Here is a 27,811-nt window from a genome sequence, read left to right as displayed (position 1 = left end):
GCCGCGCCCACTCCGCGCTGTAGACCAATCAGAGTCCTCATAAGCCACGCCCATCCCGCTAAGCCACGCCCACTCAGCGCCTATTGGTTTATACTTGACCGCATAAGCCACGCCCCTCGCGTTTATGCCCCGCCCACCGAGCGCTCTAGCCGCTCTCCCATTGGCTGCTCGCGCCTCGGCTCCGCCCCTTCCCGCGCTCCCCGTCTTGGCGGGAAAGCGCCGCGCATGCGCGTTGCGCCGTGTTCCGGTCACCTTCCCGGGGCTCCGCCGCGTCGCTCCGCGCATGCGCGTAGGCGGAGCCGCCGCGCCCCCGTTGCGGCCGCGCAGGCGCAGTGCGAGCGAGCGCCGGCCCGAGGCGAGGCGAAGCCGGGGGGGGCAGGTGGGGGGGGTTCCGCCATGTACCGGCACGGCCGGGCCGCCGCCGCCGCCGCCGCCGCCCGCCTCCACCCCGCCGCCCCGCTCCGCGCCTGGGCCTCGCACGGTGCCCGGGGAGCCGCCGCGGCCGGCGAGCCGCGCCGCCGCTACCGAGCGCGGCCGCAGGTGAGGGGCGGGGCGGGGCTACGCAAATGGCGGGGCTGAATGGGAGGGGATAGAGGCGGGGATACGCAAATAGCGGGGCTGAATGGGAGGAGATAGAGGCGGGGATACGCAAATGGCGGGGCTGAATGGGAGGAGATAGAGGCGGGGATACGCAAATGGCGGGGCTGAATGGGAGGAGATAGAGGCGAGATACGCAAATAGCGGGGCTGAATGGGAGGGAGAGGGGTGGAGATACGGAAATGGAGCAGAAAGGGCGCGATAGGGGCGGGGATACGGAAATGGCGGGGCTGAATGGGAGGGATAGAGGTGGGGATACGGAAATGGAGCTGAAAGGGAGGGATAAGGGCGGGGATACGGAAATGGAGGAGCTGAAAGGGAGGGGATAGAGGTGGAGATACGCAAATGGCGGAGCTGAATGGGAGGGAGAGGGGTGGAGATGCGCAAATGGCGCTGAAAGGGAGGGATGGGGGCGGGGATACGGAAATGGCGCTGAAAGGGAAGGATGGGGGCGGAGATACGCAAATGGCGGAGCTGATAGGGAGGGAATAGAGGCGGGGATGTGCAAATGGAGCTAAAAGGGAGGGATAGGGGCGGGGATACAGAAATGGCGGGGCTGAAAGGGGGGATGGGGCGGGGATATGCAAATGGAGGGGCTGAATGGGAGGAGATAGGGGCGGGGATACGGAAATGGAGCCGGATGGGAGCGATAGGGGCGGGGATACGCAAATGGCGGAGCTGAAAGGGCGGGGATAGGGGGAGAGATACGCAAATGGCGGAACTGAATGGGAGGGGATAGGGGCGGGGATACGGAAATGGCGGAGCTGATAGGGAGGGAATAGAGGCGGGGATACGGAAATAGCGGGGCTGAAAGGGAGGAATAGGGGCGGGGATACGCAAATGGAGCTGAAAGGGAGCGATAGGGGCGGGGATACGCAAATGGCGGAGCTGATAGGGAGGGGATAGGGGCGGGGATACGCAAATGGCGGAGCTGAAAGGGAGGGATAGGGGCGGAGATACGCAAATGGCGGAGCTGAAAGGGAGGGATAGGGGCGGGGATACGCAAATGGCGGAGCTGAAAGGGAGGGGATAGGGGCGGGGATACGCAAATGGCGGAGCTGAAAGGGAGGGATAGGGGCGGAGATACGCAAATGGCGGAGCTGAAAGGGCGGGGATAGGGGCGGGGATACGCAAATGGCGCTGTCCCCCCCCGCCATGGGGCAGCCCCCACACCCCCCGCCCCCCGCGCCCCCCAGGACCCGGTGCCCCCCCGAGCCCCCGCTCTGGGGCGGCCGCCGAGCCCCCCGGCGGGGCTGGATGTGACGACGGTGGACGGGGAGCGGGAGGACGACATCGCGGTGCGGGAGCCGCCGGGGCCCCCCCCGCTGCTGCTGCTGCGCCCCGCGGCGCCTCACGGAGCCGCCCCCCCCGCGGCCCACACGCCGCCCCCCTCCATGGAGCAGCACCTCGCCCTCATGCACCAGAAACTGCAGCACGAGGTGGGGGGGACGGGGGAGATGGGGGGGACTGGGGGGACTGGGAGGACTGGGAGGAGCGAGGACTAGGGGCACTGGGGGAGCTGGGGGGCACTGGGGGAGCTGTGGGGACTGGGGGGAGCTGGGGGGACTGGGAGAAGCTGAGGGGGACTGGGAGGACTCGGGGGCACTGGGAGGAGCTGGGGGGACTGGGAGGAGCTGGGGGGCACTGGGGGGAACTAGGGGAGCTGTGAGGACTGGGGGGCACTGGGGGAGCTGTGGGCACTGGGGTGACTGGGAGGAGCTGGTAGGAGCCGGGGGGCACTGGGGGAGCTGGGGGGCACTGGGGTGACTGGGAGGAGCTGGGAGGACTGGGAGGAGCTGGGGGGACTGGGAGGACTCGGGGGCACTGGGAGGAGCTGGGGGGAACTGGGAGGAGCTGGGGGGCACTGGGGGGAACTAGGGGAGCTGTGAGGACTGGGGGGCACTGGGGGAGCTGTGGGCACTGGGGTGACTGGGAGGAGCTGGTAGGAGCCGGGGGGCACTGGGGGAGCTGGGGGGCACTGGGGTGACTGGGAGGAGCTGGGAGGACTGGGAGGAGCTGGGGGGACTGGGAGAAGCTGAGGGGCACTGGGAGGACTCGGGGGCACTGGGAGGAGATGGGGGCACTGGGAGAAGCTGGGGGGACTGGGAGGAGCTGGGGGGACTGGGAGGAGATGGGGGCACTGGGGGAGCTGTGGGGACTGGGAGGAACTGGGGGAGCTGGGGGGACTGGGAGGAGCTGAGGGGGACTGGGAGGACTGGGGGGAACTGGGAGGAGATGGAACTGGGAGGAGCTGGGGGGCACTGGGAGGACTGGGGGGCACTGGGAGGAGATGGGGGGCACTGGGAGGAGCTAGGACTAGGGGGCACTGGGAGGAGCTGGGGGGCACTGGGGGAGCTGGGGGGGACTGGGAGGAGATGGGGGGAACTGGGAGGACTCGGGGGCACTGGGGGAGCTGGGGGGAACTGGGAGGAGCTAGGACTAGGGGGCACTGGGAGGAGCTGGGGGGCACTGGGGGAGCTGGGGGCACTGGGGGGACTGGGAGGAGCTGGGGGGACTGGGAGGACTGGGGGGACTGGGAGGACTGGGAGGAGCTAGGACTAGGGGGCACAGGGGGAGCTGGGGGGCACCGGGGGAGCTGTGGGGACTGGGAGGACTGGGGGGAGCTGGGAGGATTGGGGTGAACTGGGTGGAACTGGGGGGAGCCGAAGGCGCAGCGGGAGGAGGTTCCTGGTGTGACGGGGGCCGCTGTCCCCTCCTGTCCCCTCGTGTCCCCCCAGCTCCCCAATTTCCTCCTGAAGGTCCCCGACTACGCGCTTTACGCCCACGACGTGGAGTTCATCCACCGGCCCCTGCGCCTGCACACGCGGTGAGTGTCACACGGGCTGTCCCCTGTGTCCCCTGGGGTCACCGCCCTGTCCCATGGGGTCACCGCCCTGTCCCCTCTGTCCCCTGGGGTCACTGCCCTGTCCCCTGGGGTCACAGCCCTGTCCCCTCTGTCCCCTGGGGTCACCGCCCTGTCCTCTCTGTCCCCTGGGGTCACAGCCCTGTCCCCTGGGGTCACCACCCTGTCCTCTCTGTCCCCTGGGGTCACTGCCCCGTCCCCTGGGGTCACTGCCCTGTCCCCTCTGTCCCCTGGGGTCACCGCCCCGTCCCCTCTGTCCCCACAGCGGGTGTCTCTGGGGTGACCCGCGTGTCCCTGTCCCCAGGGGGTGTCCCTGTCCCCGCAGCGGGTGGCTGTGGGGGGTGACGCGGGTGTCCCTGTCCCCAGGGGGTGTCCCTGTCCCCGCAGCGGGTGGCTGTGGGGGGTGACGCGGGTGTCCCTGTCCCCAGGGGCCGTCCCCAGTACCAGGTGGCGCTGGCGCTGTGCCGGGCCCTGGCCTGGGGTTACTTTGCGAGCGCGAGGCTGGAGGTGCTGGCGCTGACGCGGCACCGCGAGGACTGGAGCATCCGCGCCCGCTGGCGCCTCACGGGGCTGCCCCTGCACCAGCTGCTGCTGCGCTGGCACCGCCGCGACAAGAGGCAGCTGCTCCGGTCAGACACCCCCCCCCGGGTCACCTACTGTCACCCCCTGGCACCCTGTGTCACCTCTGTCCCTCTGTCACCCCCCCCAGTGTCACCGTGACAAGAGGCAGCTGCTCCGGTCAAACACACACCCGCCTTTGGCACCAACAGTCACCTCCTGGCACCCCCTGTCACCTCCTGGCACCTCTGTCCCTCTGTCACCCCCCCAATGTCACCTCCCGCCACCTCCTGGCACACTGCCACCTCCTGGCACCTCTGTCACCCCCTCCCTGTGGTGTCACCGTGACAAGAGGCAGCTGCTCTGGTCAGACACCCCCCCCGGGTCACCTACTGTCACTCCCTGTCACCTCCTGGCACCTCTGTCCCTCTGTCACCCCCCCCCTGTGTCACCTCCTGGCACCTCTGTCACCCCCCTACACGATGTCACCATGACAAGAGGCAGCTGCTCCAGTCAGACACCCCCCCCCGTGTCACCTCCTGTCACCCTGTGTCACCTCTGTCCCTGTCACCCCCCCTACACGATGTCACCATGACAAGAGGCAGCTGCTCCAGTCAGACACCTCCCCCCCGTGTCACCTCCTGGCACCCTGTGTCACCCACTGTCACCTTCTGTCACCTCTGTCAACCCCCCAGCAGTGTCACCGTGACAAGAGGCAGCTGCTCCAGTCAGACACCCCCCCCCATGTCACCTCCTGTCACCCTGTGTCACCTCCTGGCACCTCTGTCCCTCCGTCACCCCCCTCGCTGTGACAAGAGGCAGCTCCTACAGTCGGCGCTGGCCCCTCTGTCACCCCCTGCCACCCTCATCGTCCCTTTTGTCCCCTGCTGCCCCTTTTTGTCACCACGTCCCCCCCAGGGCGATGCCAGCCGCTTGTCCCCAGTGTCCCCAGGGTCCCTGTCCCCCTGCCAAGGGCGGTGGCTCCATGTCCCCAGTGTCCTCAATGTCCCTGTCCCTCCCTGGGGGCGATGCCAGCCTCTTGTCCCCAATGTCCTTAATGTCCCCAATGTCCCAGTCTGCCCCGGGGGGAAGCCAGCGCCATGTCCCCAATGTCCCTTGTCTCCCCACGTCCCCTGATTCCATCTCCCCCAATGTCCCCTGTGTCCCCACATCCCCTGATTCCATCCCCGTCTCCATGTCCCCTGTGCCATGTCCCCAATGTCCCCTGTGTCCCCACGTCCCCTGATTCCATCCCCCCAATGTCCCCAATGTCCCGTGTCCCCACGTCCCCTCCATGTCCCCACGTCCCCTCCATGTCCCCAATGTCCCCTGTGTCCCCATGTCCCCTGATTCCATCCCCCCCACCATGTCCCCAATGTCCCGTGTCCCCATGTCCCCTCCATGTCCCCAATGCCCCGTGTCCCCATGTCCCCTCCATGTCCCCCCCATGTCCCCTGTGTCCCCACATCCCCCGATTCCATCCCCCCGCCATGTCCCCAATGTTCCCTGTGTCCCCACGTCCCCTGATTCCATCCCCCCCATGTCCCCAATGTCCCCTGTGTCCCCACATCCCCCCCAATGTCCCCAATGTCCCGTGTCCCCACGTCCCCTCCATGTCCCCACGTCCCCTCCATGTCCCCAATGTCCCCCCCATGTCCCGTGTCCCCACATCCCCCGATTCCATCCCCCCCAATGTCCCCTGTGTCCCCACATCCCCCCCATGTCCCCAATGTCCCCTGTGTCCCCACATCCCCCGATTCCACCCCCTCCCCATGTCCCCAATGTCCCCTGTGTCCCCACGTCCCCTGATTCCATCCCCCCCCTCCATGTCCCCAATGTCCCCTGTGTCCCCACATCCCCTGATGCCATCCCCCTCCATGTCCCCAATGTCCCCTGTGTCCCCACGTCCCCTCCATGTCCCCAATGTCCCCTGTGTCCCCACATCCCCCGATTCCATCCCCCACCTCCATGTCCCCAGTGCCCCGTGTCCTCATGTCCCCTCCATGTCCCCAATGTCCCCTGTGTCCCCACATCCCCCGATTCCATCCCCCCCCCATGTCCCCAATGTCCCCTGTGTCCCCACGTCCCCTCCATGTCCCCAGTGTCCCCTGTGTCCCCATGTCCCCTGATTCCATCCCCCCCACCATGTCCCCAATGTCCTGTGTCCCCACGTCCCCTCCATGTCCCCAGTGTCCCCTGTGTCCCCACGTCCCCTGATTCCATCCCCCCCCAGGTCCTACGACGCCTTCTCCACCTTCTTCCTCAACTCGCAGGGGCTGATCCGCTGCCACTGCGTGGACAAGGTAAGGCTGGGGACACCGGGGACACCGGGGGACACCGGGGGGGACACCGGGGGACACCGCGGGCCCCTCGTGTCCCTCTCCGTGTCCCCCCCCAGGTGATGCCGGCCCCCACGGCGCTCCCCGAGCCCAAGAAGCTGCTGGTGGCGGCTGCGGTGACGGTGGTGGCCTTGGCCGAGCCGGGCGTGCGCCTGGCGCTGAAGCCCCCGGCCACCTCGGGGGACACCTGAGTGTCCCCGCGATGTCCCCGCGGTGTCCCCGACCCCCTTAACTTAATGTACAGAATAAACCGAGAAGACGAAGCTGCGAGAAAGGAGCCGAGGGCGTCGCCAGGCGCCCCCCGAGCCGCTCCTCGTCCCGCCTGGCTGTATTGGGGGGGTGTCCCCCGCGTCCCCAAGTGTCCCCAAGTGTCCCCAAGTGTCCCCAGGGCGCTCAGCCCAGCTCCTCGCGGCTCTTCCCGACCTTCTTGGGCATCTTGCGGGCGCCGGCGTCCTCCAGCTCCTTGGCCTGGTAGTAGTGGGGGGCCACCTCCAGCAGCCACGCGCTCTCGATCTCCAGCACCTGGGGACAGGGGACACTCGCCGTCACCCCTGGGGACGCCACCCCCGGGCCACCGTCCCCTCCTCCTCCTCCTCCTCCTCCTCCTCCTCAAGATGTGGCCATAAGGGTCCCATGTCCCCAGCCCGGGCCCCTCGTTCCCGTCTCCCCGCATCGCTGTGCCCCCAGTGTCCCCACGGTGTCCCCACATCCCCGTCCTCCATGTCCCTGTGTCCCCATCCCCCCCGTGTCCCCACATCCCCGTCCCTGCTGTGTCCCTCTTCCCACGTCCCCAGCTTGGTCCCTTTGTCCCCATCTCCCCTGTGTCCCCTCTGTCCCTGCATCCCTACATCCCTGTCCCCATGTCCCTGTCCCCATGTCCCTGTCCCCATGTCTCCTCTGTCCCTGTGTCCCTGTGTCCCTACGTCCCTGTCCCCTCTGTCCCCGTGTCCCCACGTCCCTGTGTCCCCTCTGTCTCCCCTGTCCCTGTCTCCCCTGTCCCCTCTGTCCCCGTGTCCCCTCTGTCCCCGTGTCCCCTCTGTCCTCTTACCCGTGTCCCTACATCCCTGTCCCCGTGTCCCCTCTGTCCCCGTGTCCCCTCTGTCCCTGTCTCTGTCCCCTCTGTCCCTGTCCCCATGTCCCCACATCCCTGTGTCCCCTCTATCCTCCTGTCCCCGTGTCCTCTCTGTCCCTGTGTCTCTACGTCCCTGTCCCATCTGTCTCTGTGTCCCTTCTGTCCCTGTCCCCTCTGTCCCTGTCCCCATGTCCCCACATCCCTGTGTCCCCTCTGTCCCTGTCCCCCCTCTGTCCCTGTCCCTGTGTCCCTACATCCCTGTCCCCATGTCACTACATCCCTGTCTCTCTGTCCCCGTGTCCCCTCTGTCCCCGTGTCCCCTCTGTCCCCGTGTCCCCGCGTCCCCACCTGGCGCATGAACTCCTTGGTGGTGAAGACGAGCTCGTGGTAGAGCACCCAGCGCGGCTGCTCCTCGAAGAGGGAGCTGTTGGGGTGGACGAACACCGTCTGCTGGTGCTTCACCGTGCGGTACCCGCCCCGCGTCAGCCGCGCCGCGTGGTAGAAGAACCCGGCGGTGATGGCCTGGGGGGGAAAGGGGGGTCTGTGGGGTGTCGGGGGGGGAAAACGGGGGGGCTGGGGGGGAAATGGGGGGCCTGGGGGGGAAACGGGGGTCTTGGAAGGGGGAATGGGGGGCTCTGAGGGTGTTGGGGGGTGAAATATGGGGTCTGGGGGGGTAAACAGGGGTCTTGGAAGGGGGAATGGGGGACTCTGAGGGTGTTGGGGGTGAAATATGGGGTCTGGGGGTGTAAACGGGGGTCTTTGGGGTGTTGGAGGGGGGAAATATGGGTTCTGAGGGGTGAAATGGGGGGCCTGGGGGGGAAATGGGGGGCCTGGGGGGGGGAAACGGGGCTCTGTGGGGTGTCCGGGGGGTAAAATGGGGGGCCTGGGGGGGGAAATATGGGGTCGGGGGGGGGAAATGGGGGTCTGTGGGGTGTTGGAGGGAGGAAATGGGGGTCCTGGGGGGGAAATATGGGTCCTGAGGGGTGAAATGGGGGCCCTGGGGGGGGAAAATGGGGCTCTGTGGGGGGTTGGAGGGGGGAAATGGGGGGCCTGGAGGGGGAAACAGGGGTCTGTGGGGTGTTGGAGGGGGGAAATGGGGGTCTTGGGGGGAAATATGAGTCCTAAGGGGTGAAATGGGGGTCTGGAGGGGGGAAATGGGGGTCTGTGGGGTATTGGAGGGGGGAAATGGGGGACCTGGGGGGGAAATATGAGTCCTGGGGGGTGAAATGGGGGTCTTGGAAGGGGGAATGGGGGGCTCTGAGGGTGTTGGGGGGTGAAATATGGGGTCTGGGGGGGTAAACGGGGGTCTTCGGGGTGTTGGAGGGGGGAAATATGGGTCCTGCGGGGTGAAATGGGGGGCCTGGGGGGGAAACAGGGGTCTGTGGGGTGTTGGAGGGGGAAAATGGGGGACCTAGGGGGGAAATATGGGGTCAGGGGGGTGAAATGGGGGGCTCTGAGGGTGTTGTGGGGGGAAATACGGGTCCCAGGGGGTGAAATGGGGGGCCTGGGGGGGGGGGAAACGGGGCTCTGTGGGGCGTCCGGGGGGAAATGGGGGGCCTCGGGGGGGAAATGGGGGTCTGTGGGGTGTCCGGGGGGGGGGGGAAATGGGGGGCCTGGGGGGGAAATGGGGGTCTGTGGGGTGTTGGAGGGGGAAAACGGGGGGCCTGGGGGGGGGAAACGGGGCTCTGTGGGGTGTTGGAGGGGGGAAATGGGGGGCCTGGGGGGGAAATATGGGTCCTGAGGGGTGAAATGGGGGGCCTGGGGGGGGAAATGGGGGTCTTTGGGGTGTTGGAGGGGGGAAATGGGGGTCTTGGGGGGAAAAGGAGGGGCCTGGGGGGGGAACGGGGGTCTGTGGGGTGTCGGAGGGGGGAAATGGGGGGCCTGGGGGGGAAACGGGGGTCTTGGAAGGGGGAATGGGGGGCTCTGAGGGTGTTGGGGGGTGAAATATGGGGTCTGGGGGTGTAAACGGGGGTCTTTGGGGTGTTGGAGGGGGGAAATATGGGTCCTGAGGGGTGAAATGGGGGGTCTGGGGGGGGAAACGGGGGTCTTTGGGGTGTTGGAGGGGGGAAATGGGGGTCTGGGGGGTGAAATATGGGGTCGGGGGGGGAAATGGGGGTCTGTGGGGTGTTGGAGGGGGAAATGGGGGTCCTGGGGGGGAAATAGGGGTCCTGAGGGGTGAAATGGGGGTCTGGGGGGTGTTGGAGGGGGGAAATATGCGGTCTGGGGGGAAACAGGAGTCTTTGGGGTGTTCGAGGGGGGAAATGGGGGTCCTCGGGGGGAAATATGGGTCCTGAGGGGTGAAATGGGGGTCCTGGGGGGGGAAATATGGGTCCTGAGGGGTGAAATGGGGGGTCTGGGGGGGGTAATGGGGGGCTCTGAGGGTGCTGGGCGGGGAGGGAAGAACAGTTGGGAGGGTATTTGAGGTGTATTTGAGGGTATCGGGGGTGGTTTGGGGGGTATTTCAGGATGTTTGGGGTGCCTGGGGGGTATTTAGGGCAATTTGGGGGGGTATTTGGGGTGTATTTGAGGATATTTGGGGGTATTTGAGGCTATTTGGGGCGGTTGGGGGGTTATTTAGGGTGTATTTGAGAATACTTGGGGTGGATTGGGGGTTTGGGGGTTACTTGGGGTGGTTGCTGGGGTGGTTGGGGGGCTGTTTAGGGTGGTTTGGGGGGTGTTTGGGTTGGTTTGGGGGTTACTTGGGGTGGGTTGGGGGTTACTTGGGGTGGTTTGGGGGTTATTTGGGGTGGTTTGGGGGGTGTTTGGGGGGTATTTGGGTTGGTTTGGGGGGTATTTGAGGCGGTTTGGGGGTATTTGAGGCAGTTTGGGGGTGTTTGGGGGGGGGGTTGGGGGGTGTTTGAGGTGGTTTGGGGGTTTCTGGGGTGGCTTGGGGGTATTTCAGGTGGTTTTGGGGGTGTTCTGGGTGGTTTGGGGGGTGTTTGAGGTGGTTTGGGGGTTTCTGGGGTGGTTTGGGGTGGTTTGGGGGTATTTCAGGTGGTTTTGGGGGTGTTCTGGGTGGTTTGGGGGGTGTTTGAGGTGGTTTGGGGGTTTCTGGGGTGGTTTCTGGGGTGATTTGGGGGTATTTGGGGTGGTTTGGGGGTATTTCAGGTGGTTTTGGGGGTGTTCTGGGTGGTTTGGGGGGTGTTTGAGGTGGTTTGGGGGTGATTTGGGGTGGTTTGGGGATACTTCAGGTGGTTTTGGGGGTGTTTGGGGGTTATTTGGGGTGGTTTGGGGGTGTTTGGGGGTGGTTTGGGGGTTATTTGGGGCTGTTTGGGGTGGTTTCAGGAGTATTTGGGATGGTTTGGGGGGTATTTCAGGTGGTTTTGGGGGTGTTTGGGTTGTTTTGGGGGGTGTTTGGGGTGGTTTGGGGGTATTTCAGGTGGTTTTGGGGGTATTTCAGGTGGTTTCGGGGGTGTTTGAGGTGGTTTGGGGGTGTGTGGGGGCCGACCTTGCGGACGGGGCCGTAGTCGGGGGCGCAGGACGCGGGCGTCACCTCCACGCGCTCCAGGAGCCCCTCGAGCTGCTCCCGCACGTCCCGCGCCCGCCGCAGCGAGCGAGCCTGCACGAAGTGCTCGTAGCACCACTGCACCGAGTGCCCGCTCGCCACCCACTGCGGGGACACGGCACGGGGACACGGGGACACCAGGGGGACGTTAGAAGGACAAGGGGACACGAGGACACAGATATTAGGGATGTGGGGACATTAGGGGGACACGGGGACGTGAGAACACAAAGATATTGGGACACGGGGACATCAGAGGGACACGGGGACACAAAGATGTTAGGGACATGGGGACATTAGAGGGACAGGGGGACATTAGAGGGACAGGGGGACATTAGAAGGACAAACGGACACGAGAATGCAAAGATATTAGGGACACGGGGACATTAGGGGGACACGGGGACACAAAGATGTTAGGGACATGGGGACATTAGAGGGACAGGGGGACATTAGAGGGACACGAGGACATTAGGGACACAGGAACATTAGGGGGGCAAGAGGACACGGGGACACAAAGATATTAGGGACATGGGGACATTAGAGGGACAGGGGGACATTAGAAGGACAAGGGGACACGAGGACACAGATATTAGGGATGTGGGGACATTAGGGGGACACGGGGACGTGAGAACACAAAGATATTGGGACACGGGGACATCAGAGGGACACGGGGACACAAAGATGTTAGGGACATGGGGACATTAGAGGGACAGGGGGACATTAGAGGGACACGAGGACATTAGGGACACAGGAACATTAGGGGGGCAAGAGGACACGGGGACACAAAGATATTAGGGACATGGGGACATTAGGGGGACAGGGGGACATTAGAAGGACAAGGGGACACGAGGACACAGATATTAGGGACATGGGGACGTTAGGGGGACACGGGGACGTGAGAACACAAAGATATTGGGACACGGGGACATCAGAGGGACACGGGGACACAAAGATGTTAGGGACATGGGGACATTAGAGGGACAGGGGGACATTAGAAGGACAAAGGGACACGAGAATGCAAAGATATTAGGGACACGGGGACATTAGGGGGACACGAGGACACAGATATTAGAGACATGGGGACATTAGAGGGGCATGGGGACATTAGGGACGGACATGGGGACATTAGAGGGACACAAGGACATTAGGGACATGGGGACATTAGAGGGACACAAAGACATTAGGGACATGGGGACATTAGAGGGACATGGGGACACAAAGATATTAGGGACATGGGGACATCAGAGGGACACAGGGACACGAGGACACAAAGATATTAAGGACATGGGGACATTAGGGACAAGGGGACATTGGAGGGACACAGGGACATTAGGGGGGCAGGGGGACACAGGGACACAAAGATATTAGGGACATGGGGACATTAGGGGGACACAGGGACATCAGGGACACAGGGGACACAATGGGATATGAGGCACACGGGGACATGAGGGGCACGGGGACATTGGGAGAACGGGAAGACGAGGGGACAAGGGACACAGGGACAGGGGGACATGGAGGGACATAGTCAGCGCCTGGCGCTGAGCACCTGCCCCCTGTCCCCTCCTGGTCCCCCGTCCCCAAACCTGCTTGTAGACGTTGAGCAGCACGAGGTGGTCGCCCCCATGTCCCCATGTCCCCCTGATGTCCCCGTGTCCCCCCACCTGCTTGTAGACGTTGAGCAGCACGAGGTGGTCCCCCCCATGTCCCCGTGTCCCCCTGATGTCCCCGTGTCCCCCCCATGTCCCCATGTCCCCCCCGTGTCCCCGTGTCCCCCCACCTGCTTGCAGACGTTGAGCAGCACGAGGTAGTCCCCCCCATGTCCCCCCCACGTCCCCGTGTCCCCCCCGTGTCCCCGTGTCCCCCCACCTGGTTGTAGACGTTGAGCAGCACGAGCTGGTCCCCCCCATGTCCCCGTGTCCCCCCCACGTCCCCGTGTCCCCCCCGTGTCCCCGTGTCCCCCCACCTGGTTGTAGACGTTGAGCAGCACGAGGTGGTCGCCCCCGTGTCCCCGTGTCCCCCCCACGTCCCCGTGTCCCCCCCGTGTCCCCGTGTCCCCCCACCTGGTTGTAGACGTTGAGCAGCACGAGGTGGTCGCCCCCGTGTCCCCGTGTCCCCCCCACGTCCCCGTGTCCCCCCCGTGTCCCCGTGTCCCCCCACCTGGTTGTAGACGTTGAGCAGCACGAGGTGGTCGCCCCCGTGTCCCCGTGTCCCCCCCACGTCCCCGTGTCCCCCCCGTGTCCCCGTGTCCCCCCACCTGGTTGTAGACGTTGAGCAGCACGAGGTGGTCGCCCCCCGGCAGGTGGAAGCCCAGGCGGGCGCTGTCGGCGTGCAGAACCTTGTCCTTGGGCCGGTAGAAGACGGCGTTGTTGACCGAGAGCATGGCGGCCACCGTCAGCACCTCCTCCGTGCAGCCGTACCTGGGGACACGGGGACACCCGGGGCCGTCCTGGGGCCATCCAAGGACACTCGGGGGCCACCCAGGGCTATGGGGACACAGCTGGAGATGTTTGGGGACACACGAGGACACCCAGGGGACACCAGGGACACCCAGGGGACACTTGGGGACACAGCTGGAGATGTTTGAGGACACCCAGGGCCATCCAGGGGACACCAGGGACACCTGAGGACACCTGGGGACATCCAAGGACACTCGGGGGCCACCCAGGGCTATGGGGACACAGCTGGAGATGGTTGAGGACACCCAGGGCCATCCAGGGGACACCAGGGGACACTTGGGGACACCTGGGGACATCCTGGGGACACCCGGGGACATCCAAGGACACTCGGGGGCCACCCAGGGCTATGGGGACACAGCTGGAGATGGTTGAGGACACCCAGGGCCATCCAAGGGACACTTGGGGACACCCAGGGGACACCCAGGGACACAGCTGGAGATGTTTGAGGACACACGAGGACACCCAGGGCCATCCAGGGGACACCCAGGGGACACCAGGGACACCCAGGGGACACTTGGGGACACCCAGGGCTATGGGGACACAGCTGGAGATGGTTGAGGACACACGAGGACATCCAGGGCCATCCAGGGGACACCAGGGACACAGCTGGAGATGTTTGAGGACACACGAGGACACCCAGGGCCATCCAGGGGACACCAGGGACACCCAAGGGACACTTGGGGCCACCCAGGGGACACTCGGGGGCCACCCAGGGCTATGGGGACACAGCTGAAGATGTTTGAGGACACACAAGGACACCCAGGGGACACCCAGGGGACACCAGGGACCCCCAGGGGCCACTCACTGCTCGGATGCCAGGATCATCTTGGCCAACATGGGCTCCACCGGCAGCTCCGCCATGCGCCGGCCCAGCTAGAGCAGAAACCAGTGCTCCCAGTAAGCCCGGGGGCAACTCAACCATGAGGTCCACCACCTCTCCAGTCCCTCCCAGGCCCTCCCAGTCCCCCAGGAAGCTCAATCATGAGGTCCAGTCCCCCACCACCACCACCACCACCACCTTCTCAGTTCCTCCTGGTGCTCCCAGTAACCCCAGTGCTCCCAGTCCCACGGGAAGCTCAGCCAAGAGGTCCACCCCCCACCACCTCCCCAGTCCCTCCCAGTGCTCCCAGTACCGTGGTGAGCTCCCCGAGGTGGTTGAGGGCCCCCAGCGCGTAGAGCTGCTCCAGCGCCAGCACCAGCGTCTCGTGGGGCGGGGGGTCCAAGAAGTCGAAGTGGATGAGGTCGTTGATCCCTGGGAGATGACGACACCCCAAAAATGTCCCCAAGCTGTCCCCAAGGGCCCTTCAGATCCCCCAGTGCCCTCCAAGAAAGCCCAAGCACCCCCGAGACACCCTCACGGCCCTCAAGGTGCCTCCTGAGATGTTCCAACACCCTCCTAGATACTCCAGAGCGCCCCGAGACGTCGTCATGGCCCTCAAGGTGTCTCCTGAGATGTTCCAATGCCCTCCCAGATACTCCAGAGCTCCCCAAGATGCCCTCACAGCCCTCAAGGTGCCTCCTGAGATGTTCCAATGCCCTCCCAGATGCTCCAGAGCTCCCCGAGATGCCCTCAAGGTGCCTCCTGAGATGTTCCAACACCCTCCTAGATACTCCAGAGCTCCCCGAGACGCCCTCACGGCCCTCAAGGTGCCTCCTGAGATGCTCCAACGCCCTCCTAGATACTCCAGAGCTCCCCGAGACACCCTCAACGGCCCTCAAGGTGCCTCCTGAGATGCTCCAACGCCCTCCCAGATACTCCAGAGCTCCCCGAGACGCCCTCATGGCCCTCAAGGTGCCTCCTGAGATGCTCCAACGCTCTCCCAGATACTCCAGAGCTCCCCGAGATGCCCTCAAGGTGCCTCCTGAGATGTTCCAACGCCCTCCCAGATGCTCCAGAGCTCCCCGAGATGCCCTCCTAGATGCTCACCGAGGCTCTTGAGGAGCAGGACGAGGGAGCCCAGGTCGGAGCGCTGGATCTCGGGCACCGGCGTCTCCTCCAGCTCGTGCTGGAAGGCCCAGGCCGTGTAGAGGCGGAAACATTTCCCGGGAGCCACCCGGCCGGCCCGGCCCGCGCGCTGGTTCGCCGAGGCCTGGGGGGGCACCGCCACGTGTCACCAGCAGGGTCACAGCGCAGGGGACACGAGGACACGGAGGGGACAAGGGACACGGAGGGGGACATGAGGACACGGTGGCCAAGGGGACCTGGAGATGCAGGGACGTGGGGACGCAGGGATGGGGATCTGAGGACATGGAGACCAGGGGACCTGGGGACACAGGGATGGGGACCTGAGAACATGGAGACCAAGAGACATGGGGACACAGGGATGGGGACCTGGGGACACGGAGACTGAGGGACCTGGGGACACAGGGATGGGGACAGGGAGATCAAGAGATCTGGGGACATGGAGACTGAGGGACCTTGGGACATGGAGTCTGAGGGACCTGGAGACATAACAATAGAGACCTGAGAACATGGAGACCAAGAGACCTGGGGACACAGGGATGGGGATCTGGGGACACAGGGATGGGGACCTGGGGACACAATGATGGAGACCTGAGCACATGGAGACCAAGGGACCTGGGGACACAGCGATGGGGACCTGGGAATATGGAGACCAGGGGACCTGGGGACACAGGGATGGGTACCTGGGGACATGGAGACCTGGGGACACAGTGATGGGGACCTGGGGACATGGAGACCAAGGGGCTTGGGGACACAATGATGGAGACCTGAGAACATGGAGACCAAGGGACCTGGGGACACAGCAATGGGGACCTGGGGACATGGAGACCAAGGGGCTTGGGGACACGGAGACTGAGGGAGCTGGGGACATGGAGACCAAGAGATCTGGGGACATGGAGACCGAGGGACCTGGGGACACAATGATGGAGACCTGAGAACATGGAAACCAGGAGACATGGGAACATGGAGACCAAGGGACCTGGGGACACAGCGATGGGGACCTGGGGACATGGAGACCAAGGGGCTTGGGGACATGGAGACTGAAGGACCTGGGGACACAGTGATGGGGACCTGGGGACAGGGAGACCAACGGGCTTGGGGACACAATGATGGAGACCTGAGAACATGGAGACCAAGGGACATGGGGACACAGCAAGAGGGACCTGGGGCCATGGAGACTGAGGGACCTGGGGACATGGAGACCGAGGGACCTGGGGCCATGGAGACCGAGGGGGGCCGGGGGGGGCGGGTACCCGGGAGCAGGGGGTGACGACGAGGGACTCCATGCCGGTGCGGGCGCTGTAGCTCTTCTGCTTGCAGAAGCCGGGGTCCAGCACGTACACGATGCCGTCGATGGTCACCGACGTCTCCGCGATGTTGGTGGCCACCACCACCTGGGGGAGGGGCAGCTCGCAGGCCACGTCCACATCAGCCCCCTCCCCTTCCCTATTTGGCTCCATCCCCTCTAAGCCCCGCCCCCTCCGTACAGGCCACGCCCACCACAGGCCCCGCCCCTCCTCTCTGGCCCCGCCCCTTCAGCCACACCCACTTTAGCCCCACCCCCTCCCTCAGGCCCCGCCCCTTTCAGCCACAGCCCCCTCAAGCTCCACCCCCAAGCACCCTGGCCCCTCCCCTCAGGCCCCGCCCCCTGAGCCCTGCCCCATAGGCCCCACCCCTAACCCTATAGGCCCCTCAGGCCCCCCCCATAGGCCCCGCCTCCAACCCTATAGGCCCCTCAAGCCCTGCCCCATAGGCCCCGCCTCCAACCCTATAGGCCCCTCAGGCCCCCCCCATAGGCCCCGCCTCCAACCCTATAGGCCCCTCAGGCCCTGCCCCATAGGCCCCGCCTCCAACCCTGTAGGCCCCTCAGGCCCCCCTCCATAGGCCCTGCCCCCAACCCTATAGGCCCCTCAGGCCCTGCCCCACAGGCCCCGCCTCCAACCCTGTAGGCCCCTCAAGCCCTGCCCCATAGGCCCCGCCTCCAACCCTATAGGCCCCTCAGGCCCCCCCCATAGGCCCCGCCTCCAACCCTATAGGCCCCTCAGGCCCCCCCCATAGACCCTGCCCCCAACCCTATAGGCCCCTCAGGCCCCCCCCATAGGTCCTGCCCCTAGTCCTATAGGCCCCTCAGGCCCCCTCCATAGGCCCTACCCCCAACCCTATAGGCCCCTCAGGCCCCCCCCATAGGCCCTGCCCCCAACCCTATAGGCCCCTCAAGCCCTGCCCCATAAGTCCTGCCCCTAGCCCTATAGGCCCCTCAGTTTCTGCCCCATAGGCCCTGCCCCCAACCCTATAGACCCCTCAGGCCCTGAGCCCTGCCCCATAGGTCCTGCCCCTAGCCCTATAGGCCCCTCAGTTTCTGCCCCATAGGTCCTGCCCCTAGCCCTATAGACCCCTCAGGCCCTGAGCCCTGCCCCATAGGTCCTGCCCCTAGCCCTATAGGCCCCTCAGGCCCTCCCCCTAGCCCTATAGGCCCCTCAGGCCCCCCCCATAGGCCCTGCCCCCAACCCTATAGGCCCCTCAAGCCCTGCCCCATAGGCCCCGCCCCTAGCCCTATAGGCCCCTCAAGCCCTGCCCCATAGGCCCCGCCCCTAGCCCTATAGGCCCCTCAAGCCCTGCTCCCAGGCCCCTGCCCCATAGGCCCCATAGGCCCCTTAGGCCCCGCCCCTTTCAGCCTCACCCCCTCAAGCCCCACCCCTCATCCCTCAGGCCCCGCCCTCAGGCCCCTCAGGCCCCGCCCCAGTCCCCTTAGGCCCCGCCCCCAGCCCCCTCAGGCCCCGCCCCCTCCTTCAGGCCCAGCCCCCAGCCCCTCAGGCCCCGCCCCCATCCCCTCAGGCCCCGCCCCCATCCCCTCAGGCCCCGCCCCCATCCCCTCAGGCCCCGCCCCCATCCCCTCAGGCCCCGCCCCCATCCCCTCAGGCCCCGCCTCCATCCCCTCAGGCCCCGCCCCCATCCCCTCAGGCCCCGCCCCCTCAGGCCCCGCCCCCTCCCTCGGGCCCCGCCCACCTTGCGGGCGCCGGCCGGCGTGGGCTCGAAGATTCGGGCCTGCATGTCGGCCGGCAGGTTGGCGTAGATGGGCAGCACCAGCAGCTCCGGCAGCCGCGAGCCCAGCCGGCGGCACCGCTCCTGCAGCAGCTCCACGCACGCCTCGATCTCCTCCTGGGGGACACCGGGGGACAGCAGGGGACGTTAGGGGACAGCAGGGGACGTGGCAGGAGGCAGGGGACGCAGGGGACGCAGAGGGACACAGGGACAGCCGAGAACCCAGGCAGCAGCATCGCTCCTGCAGCAGCTCCACGCACGCCTCGATCTCCTCCTGGGGGACACCAGGGGACGTTAGGGGACAGCAGGGGACAGCAGGGGACGTGGCAGGAGGCAGGGGACGCGGGGGACGCAGAGGGACGCAGGGACAGCTGAGAACCCAGGCAGCAGCATCGCTCCTGCAGCAGCTCCACACACACCTCCATCTCCTCCTGGGGGACACGGGGACATCAGAGGGGACACGGGGACATCAGGGGACAGCAGGGGATGTGGGGACATCGTGGGGACATGGGGACAGCCGTGAACCCAGGCAGCAGCATCGCTCCTGCAGCAGCTCCACACGCACCTCCATCTCCTCCTGACGCACACAGGGACACGGGGACAGCAGGGGACATTAGGGGACAGCAGGGGACACAGGGACAGCAAGGAGGACACAGGGACAGCAGAGGACGTGGGGACATCAGGGGGAGACAGGGGGACACAGGGACAGCTGCAAACTCAGGCACCAGCACCGCTCCTGCAGCAGCTCCACGCACGCCTCCATCTCCTCCTGGGGGACACTGGGACATCAGGGGACGTCAGGGGACAGCAGGGGACGCGGGGGACACAGGGACAGCCAAGAACCCAGGCAGCAGCATCGCTCCTGCAGCAGCTCCACACGCACCTCCATCTCCTCCTGACGCACACGGGGACATCAGGGGACATTAGGGGACAGCAGGGGGGACACGGGGGCATCAGGGGATGTGGGGACATCGAGGGGACACGGGGACAAGCGAGAACCCAGGCAGCTCCTGCAGCAGCTCCACATGTGCCTCCATCTCCTCCTGATGCACACGGGGACCCCAGAGGGGACGTGGGGACAGCAGAGGGAACATGAGGACAGCAGAGGGGACACAGGGACAGCAGGGGGCACGTGGCAGGAGGCAGGGGACACAGGGGGGACATGGGGACAGCCAAGAATCCAGGCAGCAGCAGCACTCCTGCAGCAGCTCCACACGCACCTCCATCTCCTCCTGAGGGACACGGGGACATCAGAGGGGACACAGGGACAGCAGGGGACGTGGGGACAGCAGGGGGGACGTGGCAGGAGGCAGGGGACACGGGGGACACGGGGACAGTCAAGAACCCAGGCAGCTCCTGCAGAAGCTCCACACGCGTCTCCATCTCCTCCTGACGCACACGGGGACCCCAGAGGGGACACGGGGACAGCAGGGGGGGGGACATGGGGACACCGGGGGGGTTCCCCGAAGGCGGGAGGGGACAGAGGGGACACCCACCTGGCCGGTGAGGAAGACGAGGATGTCCCCGGGGGGCTGGGTGACGTGGATCTGCAGCACCGACACCACACACGCCTCCAGGTAATCGGCCTCGGGCGCCTGCCCAGGGGACAGCAGAGGGGACAGCAGAGGGGACATCAGCTCCCGGCGTCCCCAAGTGTCCCCCAGCCCCCCCCGCAGCGTCCCACATCGTCCCCTCTGTCCCCATGTCCCCCTGCCATCCCCTTGCCCCCCAGCGTCCCCATCTCCCTGTCCTCCATGTCCCCTGTCCCCATGGCCTGCGTCCCTCAGGTGGCCCTGTCCCCTTCCCTTCCATGTCCCCTGTCCCCATGTCCCCTGTCCCCATGTCCCCTGTCCCTCAGGCGTCCCTGTCCCCTGTCCCCATGTCCCTCAGGTGGCCCTGTCCCCTTGCCCTTCCATGTCTCTCTGTTCTATGTCCCTCAAGTGTCCCTGTCCCCTTGCTTTTCCCTGTCCCCATGTCCCTCAGGTGTCCCTGTCCCCACGTCCCTGTCCCCACGTCCCTCAGGCATCCCTGTCCCCATGTCCCGTGTCCCTCAGGTGTCCCTGTCCCCGTGTCCCTCAGGCGTCCCTGTCCCCATATCCCGTGTCCCTGTCACCTCAGGCATCCCAGTCCCCATGTCCCTCAGGCGTCCCTGTCCCCATGTCCCTCAGGCGTCCCTGTCCCCATGTCCTGTGTCCCTGAGGCGTCCCTGTCCCCATGACCCTATCACCATGTCCCTCAGGCCTCCCTGTCCCCGTGTCCCTGCCACCATGTCCCTCAGGCGTCCCTGTCCCTGTGTCCCATGTCCCTCAGGCGTCCCTGTCCCCATGTCCTGTGTCCCTGAGGCGTCCCTGTCCCCATGACCCTATCACCATGTCCCTCAGGCCTCCCTGTCCCCGTGTCCCTGCCACCATGTCCCTCAGGCGTCCCTGTCCCTGTGTCCCATGTCCCTCAGGCGTCCCTGTCCCCATGTCCCTGTCTCCATGTCCCCGTGTCCCTCAGGCGTCCCTGTCCCCGTGTCCCTGTCCCCGTGTCCCTCAGGCGTCCCTGTCCCCGTGTCCCTGTCCCCGTGTCCCTGTCCCCGTGTCCCTCAGGCGTCCCTGTCCCTGTCCCCGTGTCCCTCAGGCGTCCCTGTCCCCATGTCCTGTGTCCCTCAGGCGTCCCTGTCCCCGTGTCCCTCAGGCGTCCCTGTCCCCGTGTCCCTGTCCCCGTGTCCCTCAGGTGCCCCTGTCCCCATGTCCCTGTCTCCATGTCCCCGTGTCCCTCAGGCGTCCCTGTCCCCGTGTCCCTGTCCCCGTGTCCCTCAGGCGTCCCTGTCCCCGTGTCCCTGTCCCCGTGTCCCTCAGGCGTCCCTGTCCCCGTGTCCCTGTCCCCATGTCCCTCAGGCGTCCCTGTCCCCGTGTCCCTGAGGCGTCCCTGTCCCCATGTCCCTGCCACTATGTCCCTCAGGCGTCCCTGTCCCTGTGTCCCTGTCCCCGTGTCCCTCAGGCGTCCCTGTCCCCGTGTCCCTGTCCCCGTGTCCCTCAGGCGTCCCTGTCCCCGTGTCCCTGTCCCCGTGTCCCTCAGGCGTCCCTGTCCCCGTGTCCCTGTCCCCATGTCCCTCAGGCGTCCCTGTCCCCGTGTCCCTGAGGCGTCCCTGTCCCCATGTCCCTGCCACTATGTCCCTCAGGCGTCCCTGTCCCTGTGTCCCGTGTCCCTGTCCCCGTGTCCCATGTCCCTCAGGCGTCCCTGTCCCCGTGTCCCTGAGGCGTCCCTGTCCCCGTGTCCCTGCCACCATGTCCCTCAGGCGTCCCTGTCCCCGTGTCCCTGCCACCATGTCCCTCAGGCCTCCCTGTCCCCGTGTCCCTGCCACCATGTCCCTCAGGCGTCCCTGTCCCTGTGTCCCGTGTCCCTGAGGCGTCCCTGTCCCTGTGTCCCGTGTCCCATGTCCCTCAGGCATCCCTGTCCCCGTGTCCCATGTCCCTCAGGCGTCCCTGTCCCCGTGTCCCATGTCCCTCAGGCATCCCTGTCCCCATGTCCTGTGTCCCTCAGGTGTCCCTGTCCCCGTGTCCCTGTCCCCGTGTCCCTCAGGTGTCTCTGTCCCCATATCCCGTGTCCCTGTCACCTCAGGCATCCCAGTCCCCATGGCCCTCAGGTGTCCCTGTCACCATGTCCCTCAGGCATCCCTGTCCCCATGTCCCTGAGGCGTCCCTGTCCCCATGTCCCGTGTCCCTCAGGTGTCCGTGTCCCTGTCCCCCTGTCCCTGTCCCCATGTCCCTCAGGCCTCCCTGTCCCCATGTCCCCATGTCCCTGTCCCCGTGTCCCTCAGGTGTCCCTGTCCCCATGTCCCGTGTCCCTCAGGCGTCCCTGTCCCCGTGTCCCTGTCCCTATGTCCCTCAGGCCTCCCTGTCCCCATGTCCCTGTCCCCGTGTCCCTCAGGCGTCCCTGTCCCCGTGTCCCTGTCCCCATGTCCCTCAGGCATCCCAGTCCCCATGTCCCGTGTCCCTCAGGCGTCCCTGTCCCCATGTCCTGTGTCCCTCAGGCATCCCTGTCCCCATGTCCCTGCCACCATGTCCCTCAGGCGTCCCTGTCCCTGTGTCCCGTGTCCCTCAGGCCTCCCTGTCCCCATGTCCCTCAGGCGTCCCTGTCCCCGTGTCCCCATGTCCCTGTCCCCGTGTCCCTATCCCCATGTCCCTGAGGTGTCCCTGTCCCTGTGTCCCGTGTCCCTCAGGCGTCCCTATCCCCGTGTCCCGTGCCCCTCAGGCGTCCCAGTCCCCATGTCCCTGTCCCCGTGTCCCTATCCCCACGTCCCTCAGGCGTCCCTGTCCCCGTGTCCTTATCCCCATGTCCCCGAGGCGTCCCCGTGTCCCACCTTGGTGTAGTAGATGTCGACGGGGAAGCGGCGCCCGGGGATGCGGAAGACGGGCGCGTGGTCGAAGAAGGCCGAGAAGCGCTGGGTGTCGAGCGTGGCCGAGGCCACCAGCACCTTCAGCTCCGGCCGGAACCGCGCGATGTCCTTGATGAGCCCGAAGAGCACGTCCGTGTGCAGCGTCCGCTCGTGAGCCTCGTCCACCATCACCACGCTGAGGGGACACCGGGGGACACCGGGGGACACGGGGACACGGGGAGGGACAGGGGACACAGGGACACGGGGATGGACAGGGGACACAGGGACAGAGAGGGACACAGGGACATGAGGACAGATAGGGCATGCAGGGACATGGTGACAAGGAAGGACACGGGGATATGGGGACAGGGAGGGACACAGGGAGGGACAGGGGACACAGAGGGACACAGGGACAGGGAGGGACACAGGGACATGGGGATGGACAGGGGACACGGAGGGACAGAGGGACATGGGGATGGACAGGGGACACGGGGATGGACAGGGGACAGGGAGGGACACAGGGACACGGGGATGGACAGGGGACACAGGGACAGGGAGGGACACAGGGATGGACAGGGGACACAGAGGGACACAGGGACACGGGGATGGACAGGGGACACAGAGGGACACAAGGACAGACAAGGGACAGGGAGGGACACAGGGACACGGAGATGGACAGGGGACACAGGGATGGACAGGGGACACAGGGATGGACAGGGGACAGGGAGGGACACAGGGACACGGGGATGGACAGGGGACACGGAGGGACACAGGGACATGGGGATGGACAGGGGACACGGAGGGACAGAGGGACATGGGGATGGACAGGGGACACGGGGATGGACAGGGGACAGGGAGGGACACAGGGACACGGGGATGGACAGAGGGAAGGAGGGACACGGGACACAGGGATGGACAGGGGACAGGGAGGGACACGGGGACATGAGGACAGACAGGGGACACAGAGGGACACAGGGACACGGGGATGGACATGGAGGGACACGGGGATACGGGGATGGACACAGGGACACGGGGAGGGACACAGGGACACGGGGAGGGACAGGGAAGGACACGGGGACATGGGGATGGTCAGGGGACACAGAGGGACACGGGGACGGACAGGGAGGGACACGAGGACATGGGGATGGACAAGGGACAGGGAGGGACATGGGGACAGGGAGAGACACGGGGACATGGGGATGGTCAGGGGACACGGAGGGACACAGGGACACAGGGATGGACAGAGGACACAGGGATGGACAGGGGACAGGGAGGGACACAAGGACCCAGGGATGGACAGAGGACACAGGGACACGGGGATGGACAAGGGACACAGGGACATGGGGACAGACAGGGGGAAGGAGGGACACAGGGATGGACAGGGGACACGGAGGGACACAGGGACATGGGGATGGACAGGGGACAGGGAGGGACACGGGGACGTGAGAACCGACAGGGGACACAGGGACACGGGGACAGGGAAGGACACAGGGACGTGAGAATGGGCAGGGGACACAGGGACAAGGAGGGACACAGGGACATGAGGACAGACAAGGGACACAGGGACATGGAGACAAGGGGGGACACGGGGATATGGGGACAGGGAAGGACACACGGACGTGAGGACGGACAGGTGACACAGGGACATGGGGACAGGGAGGGACACAGGGACACGGAGACAGACAGGGGGACATCAAGGTGACACCAAGGAGTCTCAGGACGAGGGGAGCACAGGGGACACGCAGCCCCCGCTGTGTCCCCACTGTCCCCTCCCCACCGAGTCCCCCTCACCCCCGGGGTCCCTGATGTCCCCAACACCCCCGGTGTCCCCCAACATCTCCATTGTCCCCAACCCCCCTGGTGTCCCCCAACATCTCCATTGTCCCCAACCCCCCTGGTGTCCCCCATGTCCCCATTGTCCCCAACCCCTGGTGTCCCCCATGTCTCCATTGTCCCCAACCCCCCTGGTGTCCCCCAACATCTCCATTGTCCCCAACCCCCCTGGTGTCCCCCATGTCCCCATTGTCCCCAACCCCTGGTGTCCCCCATGTCTCCATTGTCCCCAACCCCTGGTGTCCCCCATGTCTCCATTGTCCCCAACCCCCCTGGTGTCCCCCATGTCCCCATTGTCCCCAACCCCTGGTGTCCCCCATGTCTCCATTGTCCCCAACCCCCCTGGTGTCCCCCAACATCTCCATTGTCCCCAACCCCCCTGGTGTCCCCCATGTCTCCATTGTCCCCAACCCCCCTGGTGTCCCCCATGTCTCCATCATCCCCAACCCCCTGGTGTCCCCCAACATCCCCAATGTCCCAAGCCTCCTGGTGTCCCCAACATCCCCAATGTCCCCGAGCCCCCTGGTGTCCCCCAACATCCCAATGTCCCCAACCCCTGGTGTCCCCCAACATCCCCAATGTCCCCAACCCCCTGGAGTCCCCAACATCCCCAATGTCCCCAGCCCCCAGGTGTCCCCCAACATCCCCAATGTCCCCAACCCCCTGGTGTCCCCATGTCTCCATCATCCCCAACCCCCTGGTGTCCCCCAACATCCCCAATGTCCCAACCCCCTGGTGTCCCCCAACATCTCCAATGTCCCCAACCCCCTGGTGTCCCCAACATCTCCAATGTCCCCAAGCCCCTGGTGTCCCCCAACACCTCCATCATCCCCAACCCCCTGGTGTCCCCCAACATCCCCATTGTCCCAACCCCCCTGGTGTCCCCCATGTCTCCATCATCCCCAACCCCCTGGTGTCCCCCAACATCCCCAATGTCCCCAACCCCCTGGAGTCCCCCATGTCCCCATTGTCCCCAACCCCTGGTGTCCCCCATGTCTCCATTGTCCCCAACCCCCCTGGTGTCCCCCAACATCTCCATTGTCCCCAACCCCCCTGGTGTCCCCCATGTCTCCATCATCCCCAACCCCCTGGTGTCCCCCAACATCCCCAATGTCCCAGCCCCCAGGTGTCCCCCAACATCCCCAATGTCCCCAACCCCCTGGTGTCCCCCATGTCTCCATCATCCCCAACCCCCTGGTGTCCCCCAACATCCCCAATGTCCCCAACCCCCTGGTGTCCCCCAACATCTCCAATGTCCCCGAGCCCCCTGGTGTCCCCCAACATCCCCAATGTCCCCAACCCCCTGGTGTCCCCCAACATCTCCAATGTCCCCAAGCCCCTGGTGTCCCCCAACACCTCCATCATCCCCAACCCCCTGGTGTCCCCCAACATCCCCAATGTCCCCAACCCCCTGGTGTCCCCCAACATCCCCAATGTCCCCGAGCCCCCTGGTGTCCCCCGCTGTCCCCAGTGTCCCCAGTGTCACCTGTAGGAGGCGAGGTCGGGCTCGGTGAGGAACTCCCGCAGCAGCATCCCGTCCGTCATGTACTTGAGCACCGTGCGCTCCGAGGTGCAGTCCTCGAAGCGGATGCTGTACCCGACCTGGGGACAAGGGGACACGTCACCTGAGCGGCCCGGGGTCACCCGGCACCCCCCGGGGTCCCCAACCCCCCAACCCCCCCCAACCCACCTTGTTGTGGTCCCCAAGATCCTTCATTCCCTCTAGAGTCACCCTTGCTTGTCCCCTGATGTCCCCCCCCGAGATGACCTGGGATGGGGACGTGTCCCCAGGGTCACCCTTGCTTGTCCCCTGATGTCCCCCCCTGAGGTGTCCTGGGATGGGGACGTGTCCCCAGGGTCACCCTTGTTTGTCCCCTGATGTCCCCCTGAGGTGTCCTGGGGTGGGGACGTGTCCCCAGGGTCACCCTTGCTCATCCCCTAATGTCCCCCTGAGATGTCCTGGGACAGGGACGTGTCCCCAGGGTCACTTTTGCTTGTCTCCTAATGTCCTGGGATGGGGACGTGTCCCCAGGGTCACCCTTGCTTGTCCCCTGATGTCCCCCTGAGGTGTCCTGGGGTGGGCACGTGTCCCCAGGGTCACCTTTGCTTGTCCCCTGATGTCCTCCTGAGGTCTCCTGGGGTGGGCACGTGTCCCCAGGGTCACCTTTGCTTGTCCCCTGATGTCTCCTGGGACGGAGACGTGTCCCCAAGGTCACATTTGCTTATCCTCTGATGTCCTGGGACGGGGACGTGTCCCCAGGGTCCCCACGACAGGGTCGGGGGTGGTGGCATTAAGGTCCCCGAGCTCCTCAGGGCTCCATGGGACACGTTCCCCTCCACCCCAGGGTCCCCGTGTCCCCCCCGGTGTCCCCCCCGGTGTCCCCCCGCGTCACCTCGTTGCCCAGCTTGGTGCCCATCTCCACGGCGACGCGGGCGGCCACGCTCATGGCGGCCACGCGGCGCGGCTGGGTCACCCCGATCTTCAGCCCCTGCCGCGTGTACCCCTGGGGGCGAGAGGGGGGGCACGCTGAGCCAACTGCCCCCCCGACCCCCTAACTACCCCCTGCACCCCCTCATTTGCCCCCCTACCTGCCCCAGACCCCCTTACCTGCCCCCAGTACCCCCCTCGTGCCCTCTAATACCCCCAGCCCCCCCTCATTTGCCCCCCTACCTGCCCCAGGCCCCCTTATCTGCCCCCTCCATGCCCTCAGCCCCCTTATCTGCCCCCATCCCCCACCTCTAATCCCCCTATCTACCCCCTGCACCCCCTCATTTGCCCCCCTACCTGCCCCAGACCCCCTTACCTGCCCCCATCACCCCCCTCACGCCCTCTAACCCCCCTATCTACCCCCAGCACCCCCTCATTTGCCCCCCTCCATGCCCTCAGACCCCATATTTGCCCCCATCACCCTCCTCTAATCCTCCTATTTACCCCCAGCACCCCCTCATTTGCCCCCCTACCTGCCCCAGGCCCCCTTATCTGCCCCCTCCATGCCCTCAGCCCCCATACCTACCCCCATCAGCCCCGTAATACCCCCAGCCCCCCCTCATTTGCCCCCCCCCCCGCCCCTTTCCCTGCCCCCCCCACCTCCTCGTGCAGGTACTGGGGGATCTGGGTGGTTTTCCCGGAGCCGGTTTCGCCCTCGATGACGAGGATCTGGTGCTGGGCGATGGCGGCCACCAGCTCGTCGCGGTACGGGAAGATGGGGAGGCTGCGGCGAAC

General features: G+C 65.8%; 2 protein-coding genes across 2 annotated transcripts; one reads left to right on the top strand and one right to left on the bottom strand.

Moving 5' to 3' along the window:
* Positions 1–225: 225 nt before the first annotated feature.
* CUNH6orf136 (chromosome unknown C6orf136 homolog) lies at positions 226–6,877 on the top strand. The gene is made up of 6 exons (XM_069881930.1): positions 226–540; positions 1,794–2,036; positions 3,336–3,424; positions 3,889–4,089; positions 6,252–6,321; positions 6,417–6,877. Exons 1-6 carry the CDS (start codon positions 226–228, stop codon positions 6,546–6,548), a joined length of 1,050 nt encoding a protein of 349 aa, XP_069738031.1. The 3' UTR covers positions 6,549–6,877.
* LOC138734351 (pre-mRNA-splicing factor ATP-dependent RNA helicase DHX16-like) lies at positions 6,615–27,811 on the bottom strand. Its single transcript, XM_069881962.1, has 14 exons — positions 27,677–27,811; positions 26,982–27,092; positions 26,075–26,190; positions 22,741–22,951; positions 19,889–19,987; positions 18,357–18,509; positions 16,604–16,744; positions 15,315–15,477; positions 14,521–14,639; positions 14,193–14,260; positions 13,186–13,348; positions 10,878–11,039; positions 7,778–7,951; positions 6,615–6,879 (listed from the first exon to the last, which is right to left on the bottom strand). The coding sequence occupies exons 2-14, from the start codon at positions 27,033–27,035 to the stop codon at positions 6,751–6,753; spliced, it is 1,752 nt and encodes a 583-aa protein (XP_069738063.1). The 5' UTR covers positions 27,036–27,092; positions 27,677–27,811; the 3' UTR covers positions 6,615–6,750.

The sequence above is a fragment of the Phaenicophaeus curvirostris genome, unplaced genomic scaffold (genome assembly GCF_032191515.1).
Source record: "Phaenicophaeus curvirostris isolate KB17595 unplaced genomic scaffold, BPBGC_Pcur_1.0 scaffold_73, whole genome shotgun sequence".
Lineage (NCBI taxonomy): Eukaryota > Metazoa > Chordata > Aves > Cuculiformes > Cuculidae > Phaenicophaeus > Phaenicophaeus curvirostris.
The sequence above is the reverse complement of the archived record's forward strand: the minus strand, read 5'-3'. Positions and strand labels throughout refer to the sequence as shown.